At 40.4% G+C, this 21,652-nt stretch overlaps 1 protein-coding gene across 1 annotated transcript in view; it reads left to right on the forward strand.

Annotated features, from left to right (window-relative positions):
* LOC122542299 (histone acetyltransferase p300-like) overlaps positions 1-21,652 on the forward strand; it is a 118,682-nt gene that overhangs the window by 60,788 nt on the left and 36,242 nt on the right. The window contains exons 9-16 of the mRNA XM_043679907.1: positions 561-678; positions 1,270-1,444; positions 3,684-3,761; positions 4,982-5,094; positions 8,748-8,906; positions 9,966-10,415; positions 18,257-18,445; positions 20,051-20,204. Of these exons, the coding sequence (XP_043535842.1) occupies positions 561-678; positions 1,270-1,444; positions 3,684-3,761; positions 4,982-5,094; positions 8,748-8,906; positions 9,966-10,415; positions 18,257-18,445; positions 20,051-20,204 (1,436 nt within the window). The remainder of the gene's footprint in view (positions 1-560; positions 679-1,269; positions 1,445-3,683; positions 3,762-4,981; positions 5,095-8,747; positions 8,907-9,965; positions 10,416-18,256; positions 18,446-20,050; positions 20,205-21,652) is intronic.

The raw sequence follows: 21,652 nt of genomic DNA on the forward strand, positions 1-21,652 counted from the left end.
AAATAAGAATGTAAGAAATAAGAAATCTGGACCATCGAGCCTACTCTGCCATTCAGTAAGATCATGGCGATCTTTTTGTGCACTCGGCTCCAGTTATCCGCTTGCTCACTATTATCCTTAATTCCTTTACTGTTCATAAATCTATCTTTCCCTTTAAAAACATTCAATAAGTTAGTCTCAACTGCTTCGCTGTGCAGGGAATTCCACAGATTCACAACCCTTACTAACCAAACTCTACCAATCTCACATTTAAAATAAACAATTAATAAGCTATCAATCCTCATTTATAGAGAGAAAGTTCCAAACATCTTTGTGTTGTGGTGAGGTGTAATTGTGCTGAATATGATACTGTGCTATACTAGTTAATCTAATGTTCAATGTTACATGTTTTAAGGGTTTCTGAATGGTCTGGATAGTTTCAGATTTTTAACTTGTAAGAAAATCTAAGGAGCCTGCTATTTTTATTTGATGTTGTAAGCTGTATTAATTGATTAAAAATCATTTTAACATTTCAACTTGTGCAATTAAACATTTTGTAACCATTGGTTCTCTGAATGCAGAGTTCAAGCCATATTCCCAACACCTGACCCGGCAGCATTGAAAGACAGGCGAATGGAAAACCTGGTAGCTTATGCACGAAAGGTGGAAGGAGACATGTATGAGTCTGCCAACAGCAGGGCAAGTAATAATTTGATATTTTGGTTGTAGTGCAGTTTTACCTTGGGATAAATGAAAAAGCTATTGCTAATCTGCTTTTCACTGAACCAAATATTATTCTCTTTAATATATTATGACAGACTTTAAAAGAAGACTTGAGCCAATAGTATAATAAATATAGTTTAGTAACACACTAGCTGCCAAGTAAATAGATAGAAGGTTACTGCCAGTATTGCAGTAATCTCTCAAAAGTTACAAAACCAAGAAAGCCAATTTTTTTTTTAGTCATGTGGAAGGATCCAAATTAAGTGTCGTAACAAATTAGCAGATTTTTTTGTTTATATTCATCAGACAATATCAGAATGATCTAGGCAGTTATGCTGCCTACAGATAAAAATGGAAAACCGTTTAGGCCAGGTGGAGTTTATTCTGACGTCCATTGGTAGCAAGCAAAGAATCTGTAAATTTTCATCTTGTTTTCCATTGGAATATTTACCGATAGCAACCTGGGTTAATTCTTCTTGCTCTGTATCACTGGATGTTCTTTTGTTTCCTTCAGAATCCTCTCTCCTTGCATTTTTTAAAAAAATAATTTCAACTTTTGAAAAATAGGCAGAATATTACCATCTGCTGGCTGAGAAGATCTATAAGATTCAGAAAGAACTAGAAGAAAAGCGGCGCACCAGACTACAGAAACAGGGTGTGATGCCAAACCAAAGTGGCATGTTACCGACAGGAGCAGCCCAACCCCCAAGCATGGCTCAGTTGCAAGCTGGACTCCCTCCAAGTACGGAACCTTTTTTGTTGTATGTTAGAAAGTTTGTTAACATATAAGTGCAACAGGCAATGAAACATTTGTTAATTCCACAATGAGGAAAAGCACTGAGTTTAAAAGATTTGTTTTATCTCAGTATTGTAGATTAGCTATAACAAAGGAGCGTGAATAGATCTACCGACCATGTCTACCTTTGGTCATGCTGATTATTGACACCACACCTTATTGCATGTATACCTATTTGGGTATCTTTTATTTATTTAAATTAACGTTAATTTAAATCTAATGGGGTGATGGCACATCAGTCTTTCCTAACTTATTGAAGTGTAATTTCCAAACTGCATTGAACTGGTGTAATTTGCAGTGGTGGTTGAGATTCTGCATTTGAAGGAAAAACTATCAGTCCGGTAACACATTCTTTCAAAGAAAAATGAGTTTATGTGAATGTCAAGTGACAAGCAGATGTGGTTTGAGAGTATTAACGCCACACTTAAATAGTTGTTATTTACAGTCTTGACAATCATACCGAAGCATAAAAAATAGGAACAGGAATAGGCCGTTCACTCTTTGAGTGCTCGGTCATTCGCTATGATAATGGATAAGCATCCAACTCTACCTTGTTCCCATTTTCTCTCCACACACTTTGACCCCTTTAACCATCCGAACTATACAGGTCCTTCTGTTATAAAGTGTGAATTTGCTGTAACGCGATTGACGAACTGGGGACGCTGTTTTTTACGGTGCAACTTTTAAAACGTGTGTTGGCTGTAATGGAAATTCCTGTCACCAATAGGGGATAGGGTCAGTGAATGACTGAAGTAAATAACTATTAATACTTTCATATTTCACATGCGTGGTTTCATAATCCTTACAAGGATCCTATGATAAGACCTCTAACACAACATTTGCACTTAAACCTTGTTTTGCTTCAGAAGATGGAAGACTGAGTTTACAATTCTATTCACAAGCTCAGCAATTACAGCGCCAGCATTTTAAGCAAGATTTTTCTATAACACGGTGTTGCACAAGAATGCAACTATCGCGTTATAGAAGAACTGACTATATCTCCCATCTAAAAAATGGTGACAGGGCAAGGCACCCAAGGATTGTTCCAGTGTTGTGATATTTTATGTCCATACACTTTGAGAAAAGGGGCGAGATTAAATATTAAAGTTAAAAATTTATTAGACATTGGCAAACAAACCAAGTTATAGTGTATGCTCATCAGAAAAGTGGAATCAGAGCTAAAATTATAGTTTGTCTAATAGCAGATAACAGTACTTTAATATTGAGCTCCCCTTTCACAGCTTTGCAGCAAGAAAAGTTGAACCATCTTTTGGGATTCCTGTCTCTGTCCAGTTAAATGAGATTCAAACAATTGATTTTATGGCTTCAGGAATTGTGCTTTTAGGTAGCAATCATTAGATGACTGACTGAAATGGCTTCACATTTGTATATGATTAGCAAAGGCACAGGATGAGACAGTCAGATTCCTTTTTTTACACATTGTGGATATTTATTTGTTTCTCCAAAACTTCACCAACCATTGCGTCCTTCAAATATATTGACTCTTGAATTGATGCAAGTTGACAAAGCTGACAGTGTTCTAGTAAGCCTAGGCAGTAGTTGTTGGCAGACTATTTGACCACAGGGCCAGGACATTGCAACCAAGTCTTTATTTCACCTTCATTTGTCATATGCACCGGTGTGTGTATACATGTGCATATATTTCCAAGAAGAATACTTGTCCCTTTTCCTATTATATGGAAGAGGAGGTGGTGAACGAGGCCACATTGGGAGTACTTGTAATGAACCATCACAAAAGAAGTTTGTTCCCAGCGCATAGATACTCAACAACTGGAGTTAAATAGTCGGCAGTCATCTTTAGCATGTTGCTTACCAGTGGTAGATGAAGCCAGTCTTTTGGATGTTAGAAATTATTCCTTTTTCTTTCCTTCAGTGGATAACCTGGAAGCATTTTTAAAAAAAGATTGTGAGCTTGTGAATAGAATTGTAAACTCAGTCTTCCATCTTCTGAAGCAAAACAAGGTTTAAGTGCAAATGTTGTGTTAGAGGTCTTATCATAGGATCCTTGTAAGGATTATGAAACCACACGTGAAATAACAAAGTATTAATAGTTATTTGCTTCAGTCATTTACTGACGCTATCCCTTAATGGTGACAGGAATTTCCTGTTCCAGTTAAGTACAGGTATCTACATGTAATTTAAACCTAGTCTTGTTGCATTTCAGATGGCCCGCTTTCTGACCCGACCATTATGCGGCCAAATGTGCCAAGTCAGATCATGAACCGGATGCAGACTCCAAGTGGTAAAATTCAGTTCTCAAAATGTATTTCATGTGAAAAGGTGTACGGGGTAATCAGTTAAACTGATCATGACTGTTTTCCATTCAACAGCCTCACTAAAGTAACATTAATAGGTGATTCATAACAGTTTGATAGTAGATACGACTTTAGCTGTGAATCCTCATTCTATAGCTAAATGATAGTTGCCTTATTTGCAACACCATTAATCTGTAAAGGCTAACGTAGGAATGGATTATAAATTGTGCTTTGGTTTCCCTGAAAGATTCATGATAATGTCAGTTTGGCCTGATCCCCTACACAGTCTAACCAAACCTTTATAAACATCTAAGATGTAAGCTTCAATTTTGGAGTTTATGGTAATGGATAAACAACATAATTATCTGAGAAGCATGGAGTAGAAGAGACTGAGTAGTTATTCTATTGGCCAAGTTTTGTGCGCATCTGAATTAAGTTACAAAAGATATGCATCATGACTTGGTAGTTTCTGGCATGGATGTGTTTTTTAGTAAATGAATATGTTAATATGTTGCACATCATTGTGTTGCTAGAATTTCAGTGAAATTTTAGGTGTATTTAACATATATTCTCAAGAATAAATATTAATTACCAGAGCCAGTCATGTGGTTTGGCACTGAAGTCAAGTTGACTAGGTCATGTAAGAGCAGCAGGTTTCCTTTGAAAGATTCATAAATTGTCTTATGACAATCTGGCAGATACGATGGCCATTTTCTGGTGCTAGACCAAATTACCAGTTTGAATTCTGTTTAATAATTGGCTCTCATGGGATTTGAACATTCATTTCTGAGTTGCTAGAAAACGCATTCAGTGATATGGATCTGTGATTGCAAACTTGTATCGCTTAGGCCATGTTGAGTTCTGATTTTTCAGTGGTGATGGTTATAAGAGAAATTTGAAATGATGAATTGAGTATCAAGCAGCCTATTAACTTGAGTGCATTTTCTGTTTTGGCATTTGTTTTATACATTAATGAGTACTAAAGTATGAAAAATGCTACTTAATAGTAAGGTGTGCTGTATACGTTTATACATCAATGTAGAAAAGGAGGGCATGAGTATCACCCAGGATGAGACTTGAAAGCAAGTGTACAGTGACTACTCAAGAAGAGCTTGCCCATTTTAATTGGTTTTAGACAGTTTGAAAAGCTTTCTTTCTTTCGTGCTTTTTTTAATTAAACAATTTTATTCAACTCTGCTTATTCTAGGAATGAACCAATATTCACAGATGAGCAGCATGCAGATGGCTGGCCTGGGACAACGTTTAAACCCTCCACTACCACACCCTGGGCAGATGACGCAAACAGGACCCATGAACCAGGTATAGTTTGCATAATCTCAGTTAACACAAGTGTCAGTAAAACATCTTAAGTAAAATCATAAGCAACCTGACTTCCTTATAAACAATTACATCCTCACGTGACTATTGTTTTTGCTTACAAATTGGGGAAACTAAGGACTTGATCATTAGTGTTTGAAAATTGTTTCTAATGTATGCTTAGCCAGTTTGAATTGGTTTTTAGACCAAGCTTTGACTGAAGTATTTATACTATGCGAAGGAACTGGATTAAAATTTTAAGTAATAAAATGATTTATTGGGATGTTGGTATCCTTGACATGATCCTGACCATAGCTTAAAAATGTGTTGCTAGAAAAGTGCAGCAGGTCAGGCAGCATCAAAGGAACAGGAGAATCAATGTTTCGGGCATAAGCCCTTCAGGAATTAATTCACTATAGAAACAAATCTGGAGACTGACTTTGTTTCCCTTTTTGCATAAAATATGTTTGGAACTTGAAGTTGCTGTAATCATTGGCCTCAAAATTAAAAACTGCTTGTGGTAACTCATAATAAGTTGATTAAAAATACTTGCTATTTTGTTTTGTTCTCTTTTTAGGAGAGTTTCTGTAACTGTCAAAAATTGTTTAAGTTGGCAGTCAACTTACTGCCAACCTAATGCTTATTTTGTGGATACCATACTGTTTTAATTGAAAAAAGTTTTTCCATGTTTGGATCCCCTTGCAGTGCGTTCTGACTGCAGTGAGGAGAACAAAGTTGCTTTTCTTAATCTAGTTTTGACAGAGAAAGTTGAAGACATTACAGAAGTTAGAGAGAGCAAATTAAATAGCAACAGCAGTGTTGGCAATCTGAGTACTAGACAGGGCAAGCAAGAGTATGCAGGAAGTAGGGAAAGTCTGAGTTCAGCTGCACTTATTTCAATGCAAGAGGCCTGACTGGTAAGGCAAATGATCTTGGGGCGTGAATGGGTACTTAGGACTGGGGTATTTTTGCTATTACAGAAACATGGCTGAGGGAGGAACAGGAATGGCAGCTCAGTGTTCTAGGATATAGATGCTATGGGAGGGATAAAAGAGGAGGCAAGAGAGGAGGAGGAGGAGTTGCGTTTTTGATTAGGGAGAACGTCATGGCAGTACTGAAAGAGGGCTTTCTTGAGGGCTCGTCCACTGAGTCTATATGGGTAGAACTGAAATAAAAAGGGGGTAATCACTTTGATAGAATCGTACTGTAGGCCTCTCCAGTAGTCAGCGGGAGATGTGAGGAGATTGCAGGTAGCTGCAAGAATAATAGGTTATAATTGTAGGGGATCATAACTTTGCTGGCATCGTCTAGGAGTGCCATAGTGTTAAGGGCTTAGAGGGAGAGAAATTTAAGTGTTTTCGGGAAGAATTTCTCATGCAGAATGTAGATGGCCCTATTAGAGAAGGGGCAAAACTTGATCTTCTCTTGGGAAAAATGGCAAGGAAATGACACAAGTGGGGAATCACTTTGGGACCAGTCACCATAATTCCATTAATTTTAAAATAGCTGTTGATAACGTCTGGTCCACAAGTTAAAGTGTGAAATTGGGGCCAGACCAATTTAACTGGTTTTCGACAGGAGCTTTCAAAAATTGATAGGGGGAGTATATTTGTAGGCAAAGGGATGCCTGGTAAGTGGGAGGGTTTCCAAAGTTGTTGGGGGGGTGGGGTGTAGAAGTGTAACAGGAAGAGAATAAACCCTCTTAAAGATCATAAAGGTCAACAAGAGATGGGTGAGATCCTAAATGAATATTTCTTGGCAGTATTTATCATCAAGAAAGGCATGGATGCAAGGGAACTTGGGAAAATAAAAAGTGATATCTTGAAGAGAGTCAACATTACAGAAGAGGAGCTGCTAGAAGTCTTAAAACGCATTAGGATAGATAATACGCCAGGACCTGATGAAAGTGTATCCCAGGACTTTGTGGGAGGCTGAGGAGGAAATTGCAGTGATATTTGTATTATTGACAGCCACAGGTGCAGTGACAGATTGGAGGGTGGCTAATGTTGTGCTGTTATTCAAGGAACGCTGGAGGGAAATGCTTAGAAGTATACACTGAGACTAATGTCTGACAGACAGGATCTATAGGCATTTGGAGTGGCGAGGACTCATTTGGAATAGTCAGCATGGCTTTGTGTGTGGGAAATCATATCACAAATTTGATTGAGTTTTTTTAAGGGTGACCAAGAAAGTAAATGAGAGTGCAGTAGGAGACAGTGAGGTCTGCAGACGCTGGAGATTTAGAGTTGTGTGTGTTGCTGGAAAAGCACAGCAGGTCAGGCAGCATCTGAAGAGCAGGAAGATCGACGTTTCGGGCCAGAGTCCTCCTTCATCAGGAGTGAGGTTGGGAGCCTCGGGTGGAGAGATGTTGTCTACATGTACTTTAGCAAAGCTTTTGACAAGGTACTGCATGCTGGATTGTTGAGTAAGGTTAAATCTCACGGAATCTAGGGAGAGCTAGCCAATTTGATACAAAATTGGCTTGAACATAGACAGAAGATAGTGATAGAGGGTTGTTTTTCAAGCTAGAGGCCAGTGACCAGAAGTTTGCCACAGGGACCAGTGCTGGTTCCACTATTTTTTTTATATATAAATGATTTTGATGAAAATTTAGAGATATGGTTAGTAAGTTTGCGGATGACTCTTAAGATTGGTGGTAATGTGGACAGTGAGGAAGGATATCTGGGAATACAGAGATCTTGATCAACTGGGCCAGTGGTCTGAGGAATGATAGATGAAGTTTAATTTAGATAAATGCAAGGTACTGCGTTGGTCAAACCAGGGCAGAGCTTATACAGTCAAAGTTCAGGACCTACGAAGTGTTACAGAATAAAGAGATCTGGGAGTACGGATTCAAGGCTCTTCGAAAATGGAGCAATGGGTAGATAAGTAAGCAGGATTTTGGCATGTTTGCTTTGATCAGTCAGAGCACTGAGTATAGGAATTGGGTTGTCTTATTGCAACTGTACAAGACGTTGGTGCGGCCACATTTGGAGTACTACTTGCAATTTTGTTTGCTGTACTATAGAAAGGATATTATTTAACTAGAATGCAGGAAAGATGTATTAGGATGTGGTCTGGAAGGTTTGATTTATAAGGAAAGGTTGGATGGGCTGGAACATCTTTCCTTGGATCATATGAGACTTGGGTTGATGGTGAGAGGGAGGGGGAGAGTGAGTGGTTACCAGAGGATGGTGAATTTCTGGATTAGGATGCCAGAGGTCGTGATGGTGGCAAATACAATTTACTTATTTAAGAAGCATTTGTCCAGGAATGTGGATGGGATAGTTTTGGAGGGATATGGACGAAACCCAGGCAAATTTCACTAGTTTAATTGTGAAAATTGGGCAGCATGGACAAGTTGGGCTGAAGGGCCTTTTTCCATGCTGTAGACCTCTATGACTCTATAACTGAATGTTAGGTACTATTCTGTTTCACCATGCTTACTATGTGGCTGAGGTCAACGTCTGAGCATCGAGGGTTTCACTATTCATCTGTGCCCTGGCACAGATTAGTACCAGCTGTGACTTTCACTATAGTATCTTTAAAGTTATGTAGTAATTTTGTGGATTTGGGAAGAGGTATCCAAAGTTTTCAGAAAGAGTGACAGTTTTCTGATCCATGATTTTACAACAATGTATTCTGTTTATACACAGATGGGATTAGCCACTTCCCGAATGGCACAGCCAATGGCTGCGCAGCATCCTGCTCAGAATCAGTTTCTGTCTCCAAATCAATTTCCTGTATCCTCTCCTGGAATGAACACTGGCAGCACCACGATGACACAGGCCAGCAACCAGCCAGTCATGTCTCCGGTATTTATCCAAGTTTCTTGTAACTCCTCTACCTTCAGTCTGGACTAATATTTAATTTGGTGACTGAATGTAAAATTATGTCGTGCAGTATTGAAATCCGGCAACTTCGATGGGAGTCTGAAGGAAGAATCTTTAGATTTAAATTAATGGAAAGAACTGTCACTTGTCCCAAGTTAACTATGAGCACTGGTTAAAAATCCGCGCTAGTTGTTAACTTGCCAGTCAGCAATCAATGCAAATATCTTGGCAATGATCAAATCTATATCTAGTGATTGAGCTCAGTGCAGTGCCCACTGGTGGTAACAACATATCCATTGTAACCATTGGATGTGTGCTTTTACCAAACATACAGTCACCATTGAAACTCAAGTCATAATTTTATACTTTTCGCCAATGGATACAAGCAGCACACTCTGTTTATCACTCAAAATCAAATAAATGGACATTTTTTGATGGCAGTTCGGGGTCCAAACAAAAATAAGGTGGAGGATTATGTCACAAAAATAACCATTATTTCCAAAGTTAAAAATGCAGTCGCACTTGGTCCACGAGGTGGTTGATGTATCACTCAGTTTGCTATTTCTCTTCAATGACAACCCATGCTTTGAGAAAGAACCTTGATAACATGGCAAGGGCATAGGAGAGACTTGATGGTATAAAGCAGTCAGTCACGAGCATCAAGAATCATAAAAAGCTAATTTATTGTATGCTTATTTTTGGTCATCTGTGCATCCTTTTGTATATGCCCCAACTTTCTGTCTCTTGCCTTTTAGTGGTAAATGTTGCTCTTCTCTCAGTTGAGCTTTAATTCTGTCAGTTGTTATTGATCTTGTATTTGAATTTGCAGAATATGTTGTACTGAGCAAAAATGTTTCTTGACTCAACTCATTTATGCTGTTTTTAGCAATTCATAAAGCTGAACAATGTCTTACATGTTTGCGTCTAATGTAGGTTACAGCAATATTGAGCATTTTGTATAGCTGTCTGGTATATTTAATTCAGCTGACTTACAATAAAAGGCAGCATGCTAATGGATCTATCATTCTGTTCTCTCATTAGGCACAGAACTCCTCACTACCTGTAAACAGTTCTGCCTCCATGCAGCCAGGAGCCCAGAATACCCAGTTTAACTGTCCACCATCTCTCTCTCAGCCATCACTTCATCAAAACTCCCCATCCCCTGGTCCAAGAAGTCTCACACCCACCCCTCACCAGACACCACCTAGCATTCCTCCTCAACAAAGGCAACAGACACCATCGCCTAACTCTCAGCCCCAGACAATGCCACCCCCTCCTTCTCAAGTTCAGACACCACCACAAATGCAGCAGCTTCCTCCTCCTCCACCAGTCCCTCCACAACCCCAGGTGACAGCTGGACAGAAGCAGCAACAACGAGAGCGGGATCCACAGCAGCCACCATCATTGCCCCCATCAACACAGCAACAAATTACAACCCCTACAACCCCTACACCTACTGCACCGATACAGTCTCAACATCCAACTACTCCAGTGAGTATATTTGAGAGCATTGAAAAGTATTTTAATTGTTAACACGTTTTTAAATTGTTCTTGAAAGTGTTGGCAGCCCTATAGCCTGTCTAAGATTTTGAGCTGATAAAAAGATGCATGGGCTGGGGACAGAGTGACAGCTTTTGATAAGTCTTGGCTTTGTACCTTTTAAGGCTTTGTTTGTCTTTGTTGAATTTCAATCAGTTTAACATTTCCCTTCAAAATACTGAATCTATTCATTTTTTAAGATTTTATAAATCTAGTATGATTTTGTACAGTGTCAACTCTATTCTTAGTGGTTCACCACATTGACATGAGTTCACAAACCTGACTGCAGAGAGTGCAGAAAGATGGTCTGTCTGGGTAATTGTTACCATTAATGTTGTGGAGACATGTTCTTCTGAGGTTGGATGCAAAGCAGGTTGTTGAAGCTTTGCAGTATACTTGACAATTGTCTAACCTTAAGTGCGTTCATTACCTCTTTGACATTTCTGTTCTCGTTTATAGCCTTCGGATTTAAGATTAGGTGATCAGAAAACATGTAATTTTTAAAAAACAGTTGTAATAACATTTTACTGAAGGTAAATATTGTAGTTCCAAATGCAATCAAGAAATTGTCATTTGACAAATGTTGTCACGTATAAAGTACATTCTATAAAACATAGTGAAATGCTGTATTACAAATGCACAGCTCTTATTGCTTTTATCATTCAGACTTTTTCACTGTTTCTCTGGAGCATATTTCAGTGAAGAATATGAATTTGCGTATTGCACCCTGTTAGTTCTGAGACACCAATTAGCTCAGTTGGCTGGTTGTCCAGTTTGTGATGCAGAGTGATATTTCCCACACCAGCTGAGGTTACCCTGTAGGACTATGAAGACTTACCATTTTCCCTTTGGCTAAAACAAATTAACATTTATAAATTAGGACAATGTTGAAAACAGACTTTTAACACAGTATGCCCCATGATAGTGACAGACCAATTTATTCTCATAGTTCTTGGTGCAGCACGTGGTATTGGTGAGGCAGTAAAGTTAAGGGTCAAGCACAGTACATGACTATAGGCAGCAACACCCCCACTTTGTGTCTGTTTCTATTTCTTTCTCAAATGCACGCATATGCATTCAAACAAGAAGAACAGCATACGTTTGTAATAAATTGTACCTCAATGAATTAATTACCTGCCCACAAATGCACTGGGAGTCTGTGTTTTATTTTGTTTGTGTGATACTAGGATTCCAAGGGGTCATAGTAGTCTGGCTGTCATTTCTGGAACTTCTTTGCTGTATGGTAAGGTGGTTCGGGTTTCTGGCTGTGTTTGGTCTGCTTGTCGTGGTTTGTTCTTGAGGAATCTGCGCACTGTATTCTTTTGAGTATCCGCTCTTCATGAATATGTCGTATAGGTGGTTCTCCTCTGTTTTCCGAAGTTCGTCTGTGCTGTAGTGTGTGGTGGCTCGTTGGAATAGTGTTCTGATACAGTTTTGTTTGTGTGTGTTGGGATGGTTGCTGGCGTAGTTAAGAATTTGGTCAGTGTTTGTCGGTTTTCTGTATACGCAGGTTTGTAGTTCTCCGTTGTCCTTTTTCTCGACTGTGATGTCCAGGAACGCGAGTTTGTTGTCGGTTTCTTCCTCCTTGGTAAACTTTATGCCTGTGAGGGTGTTGTTGATAATTTTAAATGTCTCTTCCATGTGGTTTTGTTTTGTGATGACAAAGGTGTCATCTACGTAGCGGACCCAGATTTTTGGTTTGATGGTTGGTAGGGCTGTTTGTTCTAGTCTTTGCATTACTGCTTCTGCTATGAATCCTGAGAGCGGAGATCCCATGGGTGTGCCATTGGTTTGTTTGTAGACTATGTTGTTGAAAGTGAAGTGGGTGGTGAGGCACAGGTCCACTAGCATCATGATGTTTTCATTGGTAATGCGATTGATGGTGGTTTGGGTGTGTATGATGGTCTCTTCTAAAAGTGTGGTAAGTGGTTCCTTTGCCAGGTCAATGTAGATGGAGGTGAACGGTGCTGTTACGTCGAATTAGATCATTGCTTCGTCTTCCTCTATTTTGGTGTTTGTTGATTTTTAGGAATTCCTGGGTGGAGTGGATGGAGTGCTGTGACTCTTCTATTAGGTATTTCAGTCTTGCATGTAGTTCTTTTGCCAGTCTGTAAGTTGGTGTTACAGGTAGTGAGACTATAGGTCTGAGAGGGGGCTCCTGGTTTATGGATTTTTGGTAGTCCGTAGAATCGTGGGGTGTTGGTCCCGTTGGGTTTCATTTTCTGGAATTCCGTAGCACACAAACCCACCAACACTCTCAAACAAAAACTAACAAACTTAAAAGACCCAGTACAACCCATGGACAAAACCAACGTCATCAACAAAATTCCATGCAAGGACTGCCACAAACACTACGTAGGACAAACAGGAAGAAAGCTAGCCGCCAGGATACTCGAACACCAGCTAGCCACAAAATGTCACGACCCTCTCTCCCTCGTAGCCCTACACACGGATGAAAAAAACCCACCATTTCGACTGGGACAACACATCAATCCTGGGACAGGCTAAGCAAAGACATGGCAGAGAATTCCTAGAGGCCTGGCACTCCAACCACAATGCCATAAACAAACACACAGGCCTAGATGCCATCTATCAACCCCTCAGAAAACAAACAGGAAATGACATCACCACAAACTCCAGGAACCCCATCCAGGAGAAAGCTATAAAGAGAAAGCAGGAGACAACAGCTTCACTTCACTTGGAGGTCGCCACTGATGATGTTACCTAGCCAGGTAATGAACGTCTGGATATCAAACCTACAGCTCAGCGAGCAAACCTACACCCTAAACCTCAACCTGAGCTACAAACCTTACAGAATGTACTCTTGGATAGGAGACTTTAATATCCATCACCAAGAATAGCTCAGAAGCACCATTACTAACCGAACTTGCAGAGTCCTAAAAGATCTAGCTGCTGGTCAGGGTCTGCAGCAGGTGGTCAGGGAACCAAAAGAAGAAAATAGAGGCTTAAACCTCATCCTCCCCAGTCCTCCTGCCACAGATGCATCTACCCACGATAGTATTGGTAAGAGTGACCACTGCACAAGTTCTTGTGCAGACAAAGTCCCATCTTTACTTTTGTGGATAGCTTCTATCTTGTCATGTGAAACTATCACCATGCTTATTTGGATAGTATTCCGTAAGATCTAGCAACTCAAAACTAGATATCCAGGAGGCAGTGTGGGCCATCAGTAGCAACAGCAGCATACTCTAACACAATCTATAACCTCATGGCATACCCCCTACTTAATTATTACCATCACACCAGGGAACCGACCCTAATTCAATGAACAGTGCAGGATAGCATGCTAGGAGCCTCATTAGGTGTACCTGAAAATCAAGTGTTAGCCTGATGAGGCTAGACAATGGGACTACTTGCGTGCCAGACAGGATGAGCAATAAGTGACAGACTGAACTAAGCAATTCACAATCAGTAGATCAGATTCGAGCTCTGCCATATCCAGTCATGAATGGTGGTGGACAATTAACAACACATAGGAGGTGGAGAATCCGCAATATCCCCATCCTAGGAGAAAGTGAGAACTACAGATGCTGGGGATCATGGTGCAAGAGTGTGGTGCTGGAAAAACAGTCTGTCAGGCAGCATCTGAGAAGCAGGAGAGCTGATGTTTCGGGCATAAGTCCTTCATCGGGAATGAGGCTTGTGTGCCCGGAGGCTGAGAGATAAATGGGATGGGGGTAGGGTTGTGGGAGTCGGTGGGTTTGTATTGGATGTCTGTGTTGAGTCGGTCACCAGAAATGGAGATGGAGCGGTCCAGGAAGAGGAGAGAAGTACCTGATATGGTCCAGGTGAATTTGAGGTCAGGGTGGAAGGTGTACGTGGAGTTGATGACCTGTTCAACCTCATGGGAGCACGAGGTGGTGCCAATATAGTCATTGATCAACGCATTCACCATGACTCCCACAGCGAGCTGGACTACACCACCTCCCACCCTGTCTCTTGTAAAAAACCAATCCCTTATTCACAATTCCTCTACCGCATCTGCTGCCAGGGGGACCAATTCCACCGTAGAATATTCCAGATCACTGCCCCCTCTTTTCCCTCCGATGTGGTTGACTATGCCCTGCAGCACATCTCCACTTCGCGCACCTCTGCCCTTGAACCCCAACCCTCCAACTGTAACAAGGACAGAACCCCCAGGTCCTCCCTTTCCACCCCACTAATTTCCAGGTACACTACTATTTCTGTCACCTACAAACAGACCCCACCATCGCCCCACCATTATCCACGTTTTAGAGAGGCCATTCTCTCCGTGACACACTCGTCAGGACCAGACCCCTCACCAACCCACCCTTCTGTCCTGGCATCTTTCCCTGCCACCGCAAGAAATGCAAAACCTGGACCCACACCACCTCCATCACCTCCGTCCAAGGCCCCAAAGGATCCTTCCACATCAGACAGAAATTTACCTGTACTTCCACACACATCATCTACTGTATCCGTTGCACCCGTGGTCTCCTCATTGGGGAGATAGGATGCCAACTTGCGGGTTGTTTCAGAGAACACCTCTGGGATCCCCGCACCAACCTTTTGCTGAACATTAATCCCTCCTCCCACTCGACCAAGGACATGCTTCCATCGCCAATGCCTAACCACCCAATGCCTGGAGGAAGAACACCTCATCTTCGGCATTGGGACCCTTCAACCACGTAGATCAATGTGGATTTCACCAATTTCCTCATTTTCCCCCCCACCTTATTCCAGTTCCAACTTGGCACTGTCCTACCTGCCATCTTCCTTCCCACCAATCTGCTCCATCCGATGACATTCACACCCACCTTCACCTACCTATTGTATTCTTAGCTACCTTCCCTCTTCCCCAGCCCGACCGCCATCTCTACTTATCTCTCAGCCCCCTTGGCCCACAAGCCTCATCCCTGACGAAGGGCTTATGCCCAAAGCATGTAGACTCCTGCTGTTCAGATGCTGCCTGACTAGCTGTGCTTTTCCAGCACCATACCCTTTGACCAATCTCCCCATACTCATTGGGGGAGCCCAGCAACTTCGTGCAAAAGACAATGCTGAAGATTTGCAACAGTCTTCAGCCAGAGGTGCTAAGTGAGAATTCTCTGGAGAGTCACAGCATCACAGATGCCAGGCCTTCAACTAATTCAATTCACTCCTCAAGATATTAAGAAACAGCAGGAGGCACTGAATACTGTAAAGCCTGTGGGCCCTGACAATATTCTGGCATTGATCCCAACAATTTATATTCCAGAATTAACTGCTCTCCTAGCCAAGCTGTTCCAGTACTGCATCTCGCCAATAATGTTAGCAATTGCCCAGTTATGTTGTGTGTACACACATCTGGAAAATGACTGCTGCATCAATAAAGTGACAGAAGGTGTCATGTATGCTAACAAACAGCACTCGCTTAGCAATAATCTGCTTGCTGACATCGGTTTGGATTTTGCCAAGGCCACTCAGTTCCTGACCACATGAGGGCCTTGCTACAAACCTGGACAAAATTCCAGAGGTGAGGTGAGAGTGACTGTCCTTGACATCAGCGCTGCATTTGGTAGAGCGATATCAAGGAGCCCTAGCAGAACTGGGGTCAGGGGAATCGGGGCAAAATTATCCACTGATTAGATTCATATTTAGCACAAGGGAAGATGCTTGTGATTATTGGAAGTCAGTTATTTCAGCTCCACGACTTCTCTGCAGGACTTGTGCATGATAATATCCTAGGTACAACCATTTTCAGCTGCTTCATTGATCACATTCCCTCATCATAAGGTCAGAAATGTTCCCAGATGACTACATGGTGTTCAGCATTAGTGACACCTCAGGTACTGAAGTAGTCCATGTCGAACTGTAGTAAGACCATGGCGATATTCAGGTTTGGGCTGACAAGTGGCAAGTGAGCTTTGTGTCAAACAAATGCCAGTCATCTCCAACACAGTAGAATGAAACCATCGCCCCTTGACATTCAGTGACATTTTATCAATGAATCCCTCCACGATCCACATGCTGGGGGTTACCATTGACCAGACACTGAACTGGGCTAACCATATAAACTCTGATTGTAAAAGTAGGAGAAGCACTCTGGATCCTGCTGCACACATCAGGAGTGTGATGGGATATTTGCCACTTGTCTGGATGAGTACTATTTCAACAATACTCAACAAGCTTGAAACCATCCATGACAGCCCGCATAGATTCATAGAGAAATACAGCACGGAAACAGACTCTTCGGTTCAACTCATCCATGCCAACCAGGTATCCTAATTAAATCTAGTCCCATTTGCCAGCATTTGGCCCATATCCATCGAAACTTTTCCTATTTATTGAAACTGCAAGTGTATTTACTCCCTCTTCACTGCTCTTAGCAGCAGTGTGTACCGTCTGCAAGATGCACTGCAGAAATTCACCAGGGCTCCTTAGACAGCACCTTCCATTACCATTGAGAAGGACAATAGTTTCTTGAAAGTGGAGTCACAGATTGACAAGGTGGTGAAGAAGGTGTTTGGTACGTTTGCCTTTATTGGTCAGTGCATTGTGTATCAAAGTTGGGAAGTCATATTGCAGCTATGCAGGGCATTGGTCTGACTCTTTTGGAATACTGTGTTCAGTTCTGTTTTCCCTCCTATAGGAACAATGTTGTGAAACTTGAAAAGGTTCAAAAAAGATTTACAACATATTGCTGGAGTTGGAGGGTTTGAGCTATAGCAAGAGACTGAATAAGTTGGGGCTATTTTCCCCAGAATGTCAGAGGCTGCGACGTTTATAAACCTTTATAAAGGTTTATAACAACGAGGGGCATGGATAGGGTGAATAGCCTTGGGTGAATAGGCAAGGTCTTTTCCCTAGGGTAAGGGAGTCCAAAGCTTGAGGGCATAGGTTCAAGATGAGAGGGGAGAGATTTAAAAGGGACCTAAGAGGCAACTTCTTCATGGAGAGGGTTATGCATGTATAGAACAAGCTGCCAGAGGAAATGAAAGCTGGTACAATTATAGCATTTAAAAGGCGTCTGGATGTGTGCGCGGATAAGAAGGGTTTAGAGGGGTACAGGCCAAATGCTGGCAAATAGACTAGATTAATTTAGGATATCTGGTTGGCATGGATGACTTGAGTGAAGATGTTTCAGTGCTATACACCTCTCTGACTATTACAAGGGCAGAAAGTATATTTGAATGCAACCACCTGAAAATTCTCCATGCTGTTCATCATCCTAACTTACAAATATATCGCCATTCCTTCAGTGAGTCAAGTTTAAAATCCTGTAACACTCTGCCTAACGACATTGTAGGCCTAACGACATTGTAGGCCTAACGACATTGTAGGCCTACCTACAGCACATTGACTGCAATGGTTCAAGAAAGTAGTTCAACACCACCACCTCCAGGGACAAGGGATCTGCAATAAATGCTGGTCTTGCCAATGATACCCAATTCCCATGAGTGAATAAAAAATATTCATACTTTTTCAAAATCTGTACAATTGGTAGTTTGTCTACATTAGTCCTTCCAAAGAACATCATTTTGCACTTCCTCTGTATTAAGTTCCATTTAGCATATTTCTATTCAATTTTTCCATTCTGAAACTTTTAACTATTCTTCCCTCTACATGTAGTTGGGGCTGTACAATAATTTCTGGCCTAGCCATTGATCCTCAGATCCCCTGAACAAATTTTTCAAAATTAGTTCTAGTAATTATAACTTAGCATTCAACTCTAGCAATGTGCTCTGTTTTTGACATCTGATCATATTCTAATATGTGGAACTTATGGCTTTTTACTTCTTGACCTGATCAGTCTGTTTGATTTTCTTTAGCTTTCACAATCCGCAGTAAGCGCAGATGGCCGCGTGTCAACCCCAGCATCAGTTAGCAGTACAGACACAAATTCTCAGCAGCCACCCCCTGAGGCACCAGTGTCTGACATTAAAATGGAGGAAAAGCAAGAAGAAGAAGAAGAAGCTGAGCCAGAAACTGTGGAACCAAAGCAAGAAATAAAACAGGAGGTAAAAAAAATGACTTGTATTCCTTAATTCTTTCTTTAAATTTTTTTAGCATTAATGGTAAGAACCTTTTGTTTCCAAAAGAACTATGGTTCTTTGCAATTCTGATTTTCTGAGTTATGAGCTGACTATACTTATGATAATAGACAGGTCTTGTGCATCTAGGATACCAGTGCTCAATTTGAGGTGCACAAGAGCACTTCCAGTACCCGCCTGCCTTGAGTTATGTCTGGGCTGTATTTTTATAAAATGTGTGTTACAGGCAAGGTTAGCAATTGTTGCCGGCCTGTAATTATTCTCGCGTCCACTTGCTGTTTTAAGATTGCAAATCGATTTTGCACCACTTCTCAAATTGCTAATGCCATTTTGTTTATCATAAATTGTATATTTGCACACACTTGTTTCTTATTGTAGGCAAATAAGATACAAAAAACACCAGCCTGCAGATAATATGATGCAGTGCTTGTTTATTGAGAATACAATGCATGATTACTGTTTTTATTTGTACAAAAGCACCTAGTTTTAGATTTTATGGGTACATGCACTTTTCAGATTTTCCATTCAATATTAACTGAAATCACTTTTTTTAATGGGAGCTGAATGGTAGAAGGATGTACAATGCTCAAAACTTAGTTAATTATCATGAATGTGTTAAAGGTATTTATTGTGTCTGAAAATTTAATGAATTTTTGGGTTTCTTGTTCCACTTGAATTTGCGCAGTGTAAATTCCCAGATTTAATAAGTTGGATTGCTGTTAACTATTGGTTTCTTTTGTGTGAATTTATAAATACACAGTTAACTTTGTGATCTGGACCCTCCCTAATAGCATCTCTACCAACCCAAAAATAGTGGTTTGGACAGGTTTCAGAATCCAACTTCATTTGTTTCAAATGAAACAGACGTACTGTGGCTGCTTGAGATCTGAAATAAAAAGTGCTGGAGACTCAGTTGGCTGTGTAGCATGTGAGATGAGAGAATCAGGTTAACATTTCAAGACCAACGTTAACTTTGTTTCCCTCTCTCCACAGATGTTTCCAGGGCAGTTTTCTGTTTGTTATTGGAGTTTTTGCCATTTTGTACAATTATAAAATATCTTTGCTTTTGATCATTTTAAATCTCTGATCAAAGCTGTCGATCGCTGTTTTCTACTAATCTCTCATTCTGTTTAAATACAAAATAAATAAATTGAATATTGTTTAGTTTATTTTACTACATTGAAATGTATAATTGCAATTTTTTAAAAAAAGTCATGTTGGGTATCAGACCATTGATATCTTAATTTTAGCTATTTCACAAACGTTCAGTCCAGGTTCATTTTTACCCTGCTTGTATGTTCAGTTATCCATGAGCACTGGTTACTTCAGAGGAAGAAGAGAATGCTATCTAAATTTAACACTTGTCAAGTTAGAGACAGGTTACCAAAGTATGTTTGAACATTTCTCTTTAGGAATCATATTTAGAATTAATTTAGTAACTTAGAGGGTCTGATTTAGAGGGGTAGATATGTGGTTCACACCCCATTATAAATCAGTCTCTCTTTTTTTCCACAGTTTGTGCTGTGCTGATGCAAAAGTGAAAATCTTTTTTTTCTTGGGTATCATTTGCAGATAAAAGAAGAACCTGCAACTGAAGAGTGTAAACAGGAGCCAATGGAGGCGGATGAGAAGAAACCAGAGGTGAAAGGTGAAGCAAAAGAGGAAGATGATAATGCCAGCTTAGCAACTCAGTCATCCCCTGCCAGTGGACAGTCACGCAAGAAGAGTATGTGCTATCTTTTTCATTTGGTGGGGGCCAGGTGCTAACTAAATGCTAGTATTTTCCTAAATGAGACCTACAAATGAGGGAGGGTATCTCAACATATCAATCCAGAAAAGTGCTGACCCCCTGCAGGGGTCTTTCAGGGTCTTCAATTTCACTAGTTTCATTTAAATTCATTCAAGACACTGATCACTGAATGTGACATCCGTCCTGAATTTTCCTTTTTATTAGTTTGTGATTTGAATCCAGGTCCTTATGGGCAGACTTTTCAGAAATGTATGTCATTGCTTGTATCCTCAAGGTGTAGTCTTGTAATAATGTCTAAGGAGCTGTGATAAAGCTGGGAATGGAAGGGGGGCATTGTGGAATATCACAATCAACAGGGAAGCGGTACTGAATGAATTGTTGGAGATATGGGCTGACAAGTGTTTGAGTTCTGATTAACTTCATCCGAGATTATTAAAAAGAAATTGCTGGTGACATAATTGGTGGTTTGGTTTTAATCTTCAAGAACTGTCTTTATTCGTGGGTAACCCCTTTAGGTTGGAAAATAGCAAAGTTAATCCCTTTATTCAAAGGGAGGAAAGAAAAAAAATTAGAGTCCACCTGTCATAGAAAAATTTTATGAACTATTATTGGAAATTATAGCAGTGCACTTAGATCATTTCAAGGTAATCAGGGACATTTTTGTGAATGGGAAGTCATGTTGGACTAGTCTATCAGAGATTTTTGAGGATGTAGCCAAATGCTGAGGATAAAAGGTGGATGTACTGTATGTAGATTTCCAGAAGGCATTTGATGAAGTGAGATGACAAAGGTAATTACAAAAAATGCAGGTAGAGTGCATGGGGGTAGCAAACTAACATGGATAGAAACTTGGCTGGCTAACATGAAACAGGCAGTAGGCATAAAAATGGGTCTGTATCAGGTTGGCGCAGGGATCTGTGCTGTGTCAGCTGTTTACAATTCTTATATAAATGGCTTGGATGAAGGGACCACAGATATGGGCTTGCCAAGTTTGCTGATTGCACAGAGATAGGTATGAAAATAACTTGTCAAGAGGGCATAAGAAGGCTATGACAAGAGACATACAGTATTTTGAATATTCAAATGCAGTATAATGTGGAAATGTGAAATTGTCCATTTTGGCAGGAAAAATAAAAAAGAAATGAAAGATTGCAAATCTAAGGTGCAGAGGGATCTAATTGTGTTTGAATTAGAGGTTAATATGCAGGAACAGCAAGTGATTAGAAAAGTGAAGAGAAGGTTACTAATTGTAAGGGAGTTTAATCAAAAAAAACAAAGTGGTCATGCTCTAGATATATGTAGTACTGGTAAGACCATATCTTGAGTGCCATGCACAGTTTTGATCTTCTGATATAATATTTATTTCTATATTGATGTTGGTTGTGACACCATGTGAAATGATGATTTGATTTTTGTGCCACTGA

This window comes from Chiloscyllium plagiosum, chromosome 39 (genome assembly GCF_004010195.1).
Source record: "Chiloscyllium plagiosum isolate BGI_BamShark_2017 chromosome 39, ASM401019v2, whole genome shotgun sequence".
Classification (NCBI taxonomy): domain Eukaryota; kingdom Metazoa; phylum Chordata; class Chondrichthyes; order Orectolobiformes; family Hemiscylliidae; genus Chiloscyllium; species Chiloscyllium plagiosum.